Source organism: Berghia stephanieae, chromosome 10 (genome assembly GCF_034508935.2).
Source record: "Berghia stephanieae isolate SIO BIC M18660-M18661 chromosome 10, UCSD_Bste_1.3, whole genome shotgun sequence".
Taxonomy (NCBI): Eukaryota; Metazoa; Mollusca; class Gastropoda; order Nudibranchia; family Aeolidiidae; genus Berghia; species Berghia stephanieae.
The window spans coordinates 41,177,875-41,182,874 of record NC_088369.1 but is presented as its reverse complement, the minus strand read 5'-3'; the positions used below and the strand labels follow the sequence as shown (position 1 = coordinate 41,182,874).

At 39.4% G+C, this 5,000-nt stretch overlaps 1 protein-coding gene across 1 annotated transcript in view; it reads right to left on the bottom strand.

Moving 5' to 3' along the window:
- Positions 1 to 5,000, bottom strand: part of LOC144980669 (uncharacterized) — a 26,726-nt gene that overhangs the window by 9,061 nt on the left and 12,665 nt on the right. Inside the window, exons 7-8 of the mRNA XM_078928347.1 lie at positions 4,556 to 4,657; positions 3,529 to 3,704 (exon numbers count right to left, since the gene is read on the bottom strand). Of these exons, the coding sequence (XP_078784473.1) occupies positions 3,529 to 3,704; positions 4,556 to 4,657 (278 nt within the window). The remainder of the gene's footprint in view (positions 1 to 3,528; positions 3,705 to 4,555; positions 4,658 to 5,000) is intronic.

The following is a 5,000-nucleotide window of genomic DNA, read 5'->3' as shown; positions in this document are numbered from 1 at the left end:
CTGAGTCTGTTATATTTGGCGGAAAGTACTTTGCGATAGCGTCCTATCCAAAGGATAGCAAACAATTGGTATTATCCGTTTCACGCTATAGAAACCGGGATAAAGTCCGGTTCCATGCGCCCAATGGTTCTGAAGGACGCTTTTTAAAATGACCCTCACTCTTAAACACTTACTCGCGAGGCGTGATTTCGTGGCAATGGAATGATAGACAAAACAATTAGGTTGTACTTGAATCATTTCAGGGCACGTAACATATGATACGTCAACACGCTATCTGAGCTGAACATTTAATGCTACAGAACAAGGGATAATAACTCCACCATGAGTCTCATTACTCTGAATCGATGTGCTCTTGTTTACAGGTCTGATAACCCAATTTATTATGGCCTCATCGTTGTAATGGAAATATTTTTTTTTAAAATGACGCAAAATATTGTCCATTACCACACTGTTCAACAAGGCCCTTATTTGCGTTCGGATACCAGACCTGCATATATGCATATGTTGTTCTGAATGATTAGATTACTTTCAGTATGTTAAGGCTCCAACTGTTCGTCAGACGCATTGTAATCAAAATGAAGGAGGTGCATTATTTTAACTATTTCAGCGCTGAGGCTCTATATTCGCATTTCCTTTACAAAATGGCTGACACCTGATGGAGGCAAGACGAGAATGACAAGCTAAGACAAAGCGACATTCGAATTCGGCGCAAAATCTCAATATTGAAATACCCTCCTTCCTCCCCCCCCCCCCCCCCCCCCCCACCTCCCCATAAGGCCAATTGAATGTTCTGATGATAGAAATGATACCATTGGTTCAATTTATAGTACTTTTGTAGAAAGTAGGATTGGATTACATTATTGTTTTTGCCTTTCAAAACCGTCCGCACTGTGTGGCCATTGGCCAGTAGACCAGATTCTGCTCTGGCTGCACAGTGCGGCCAATAGCGGTGATAGAGTTAAGTACCGGTCTCATATTACGTCACCATGGTGTCTGATCGGACCCGGTTGTAATACCGTGAAGACTTGCAATGCCAGCCCCTGGAGGTCAATCCAACATGGTCGTTCTCTTGACGACTGTCCACCGTAATGTCTCACAAGCAATATATATATGTTTGTATTGTAATCGTATACTACTGACAGACTAAGTAAGGGTACATAACCTCGTGCTACTAGACTGACAAGGGGACGTAACCCGTTCCAAGGCTAACTCTATTTACCCACTTTGCAAAGAACTCCGTAGATCATACAGCACAAAGTCAAGTCTAGGATTAAGCGATTACCCCCCTTTTTAACAATGGGAGTCAGGCTATTTTAAGATCAGTTCGTTTGAGATGTATGCGCTTGGCTAAGAAACTCACAACATTGCCATCCGGAAGTATAACGGACTGACACACAAAACTATGTGTAACCATGAACTTTTATAGTCTCGTTAATACAGTTTAGTGAGATTTACACATAAATGTGGATGGCAAAAAATTAAAAAAAAAAAAAAAACAATAACAAAGACCCAAGTGACGTCAACTTCATTCTATCTATATTCATACAGCAATCTTGGAAGTGTCGGTTAGGGTTTTATTAAAAACGCCCACACTAAATATAAGCATAGGACGACCCTATTAATTAGAAGCGGAGGCGGAGGGGGCGGAACTTAAATGGTTACAAATTATGTTTAAATCTAGAAGATATATTCTCACTACGACATAAAAGAGACAATTTACAGGAGAAAAATATAATCTCTCTCTCTCTCTCTCTCTCTCTCTCTCTCTCTCTCTCTCTCTCTCTCTCTCTCTCTCTCTCTCTCTCTCTCTCTCTCTCTCTATTTCTCACCCTCTCCAAAAAACAAAAACGAGAAATCATAGCATAAACAAAACAAATCAAAACATCCCCTCCCAAAACCCCTCGAAAACAATTAAAATCAAAGGAAAAAAGAAAAAAAAAAAAAAAGATAAAAAGAACCCCCCCCCCCCCCCCCCCCCCCCCCCCCCGTCATATATATGGATTTATCCTCTCGGCTAAGGATTCCGTCAAGTTTAGGGAAAACGCAATCTCTTTCCGGGACAAGGACAGAAAACGAAGTGGAAAGAAAAACATGTCGTCATAGAAAATGTGACCTCCCTCCCCCCCCCCCCCACACACCTTTTTCCATTCAAATCATCATAGATAATAAGAATTAAATTTAAAAAAAGGATTCCATTTATTTATTCTATAGGTGAAATTTGTCCCTAGTGTCTACTCCATGGGAAGATGAATAACCCAGGCAGATAAAAATGTCGGGCACCGATAAAATACTAAGAATAAAGAGAAGAGCTGCTACACCTACCCATACAAAGCTCGAAAAGAAAAACCCGACAGAGGACGTCGGGTGCTTGGTATGGGTAGGTCTAGAGGCTCTTCTCTTTATTCTTAATATTTTGTCCTTGCTCTACGTCTTTATCCGGAAGACGGCAGAGGACGGCAGTGCCGGGTCGTCGGAGTCAGTCTCCGGTGTGGGTTAGCCCTAAGAGGGACTGACTGTAGTGAGAAGTAATCAACAATTGGCGGTCTTAAAACGATAACAGACAGCCGAGTGACGTCAATACCATTCATCCTATTGAAATAAACAAAGTAAAAAACCTCGTAAGACATGAAAGCTTATGCAAGACAATATTGCAGGGCACAGTAAAAGGCTGCCGAAGAAGAGGAAGACAGAGGAAAGTGTGGCAGGATAACATTAAAGATTGGACAGGATTGACGTGGAACAATCTAATGAGGAAGGCCCAAGACCGTGATGAGTGGCGTCGAATCGTGAAGTCTGCATCCCGAGAGTCCCCCCGACAACCAACCGGTCATGGGATAGAGCGTAGCCATCGTTATGTTATAGATAGTATGCAGATGACGTCACTCAGGCCTTTGTTATTGTTTTTGCCATCCGCGTTTGTGAGTTGTTCTCACTAAACTGTATTAATCAGACTATAAAAGTTCATGGTTACACAGAGTTTGTGTGTTGGTCCGTTATACTTCCGGATGGCAATGTTGTGAACTCCTTGGCCAAGCGCATTCTATCTATAGCCTGACACTGAAATCCAAAAGGACTGGCAGTTTGACGTCATTATTTGGTTTTTGCACCGTCTAGTGAGTTGCTGTTAGTAGAGCTCATGGAAACAAGTTATTTCATTGGTTAAATTATTGAATACAATTCACGATTTGTTTTCTTTTGTGGCAAAAGACTGGCATTTTGACATCATGTTTTGGTCAGTATCAGGCCATAACTTTACAAAGGCCACGGATAGAGTGAGTGTGAGCGTGGCCTTCGTAAAGTTATGGCCTGATACTGACCAGAAAATGACGTCAAAATGCCAGTCTTTTGCTACAAAAGAAAACAAATCGTGAGTTGAATTCAATAGTTCAACCAATGAAATGACTTGTCTCCATGAGCTCTATTAACGACAACTCACTAATGACGTCAAACTGCCAGTCCTTTTGGATTTCAGTATCAGGCTATAACATAACGATGGCTACGGTGTGAGTGAGTAAAAATAAAACCTACGTGTTGTAGTTGGAGAGGTGGTGGTCATGATGGTCGTACTGGGGGTGGTGCTCCCTGGAGTCGTGGTGGAGGTGTCCGTGTTGTTCACGGAGATCGTTCTCTGAGACAACACCAGGGACTTGTCGTAAATCAACATGCTGCCTATGGACATGGCGTACAAGTTGTTGATTCGAACCCTGGGGAAGACATTTTTACATTTATTATTTATTGATATAAGAAGGGTATACTCAAGGCTGTTTTTGTTTTAAATCTTTAGTGCAAGTTTGTTATAGAAACATCGAGGGAAACTCGTTCTACTTTAAATTGATTTTAAAAAAAAGTGTTCTTCAGAAAAGTCACAACTAAACATAAACATATTTTTGTAAATAGTATGCGCTTGAAGAAGCTCACAATATTGCCATCCGTAACAGACCAACACACAAAACGATGTGTAACCATGAACGTTTATAGTCTGGATAATACCGTTTAGTGAGTATTACTTATAAACGTGAATGACAAAAAAAAAAAACAAAAACAAAACAAAAAAAAAAATAAATAAATAAATAAATAACAAAACAATAACAAAGACCCGAGTGACGTCAACTTCATACTATCTATAGTTCTTGTATTTTCTGCCGTCTTAAGGAAACACACCGTATGTGGTCTCTTATTAATAGGATTCAGTATTCTGATGTCACCCCGCCCGGCAACGGCGGCCATCTTGGTTCTAAACAAAGAAAATCATTACTTTATATTCTTCATGCTGGCTAGAACTTTTCATATATGCCTTGTGATCAGAATGTGTAAAAGTCAAAACATCATCAAATTTATGTTGTTGTTTTTTTCCCCTCTGGATACGCTTTTATGCTCGCCGGAGAAATATTTCATACGGGCGTCTACCATTGTTCCGATAGTTTAGAGCCAGTATTACTAAGTTACCATGCGTCATAAGGAAGAAAGTGACGTTACGACTGTTGAAGAGTATTTTCTCTCTGCTTTGTCTATCTAGCAGTGTTTCATAGACACTTTTTTAAAATTTTTATTTTACCTGTCAGCTCTTTCCAGGATAATGGTGTTCAGATCATTCTCTAGAGTGGCGGTCTGAAGACCTCTGAACGTCAGCTCTGCTGTGATTCGGAACGGGTCTTGGCTGGAAATAAAAATAAACAATAAATATTCCCATTATTCGGATTTGTGGTTTTCTTGTGTGACACATGAGTCAGGACCGGCAAGTTCCTTGTTCGAAAAATATGTGGGCTCCGAAAAGTTGAAAAGAGTCTTTAATTACTCACATTGACTGACCACGCTCAGGTTTAGAATGAGTATCTTTATTATTTTTATTGTCATTATTATTACGCATTATTATTATTATTATCATCATCATCATCATCATCATTATTATTATTATTATTATTATTATTATTATTATATTATTATTATTATTATTATTATTATTATTATTATTATTATTATTATTATTATTATTATTATTA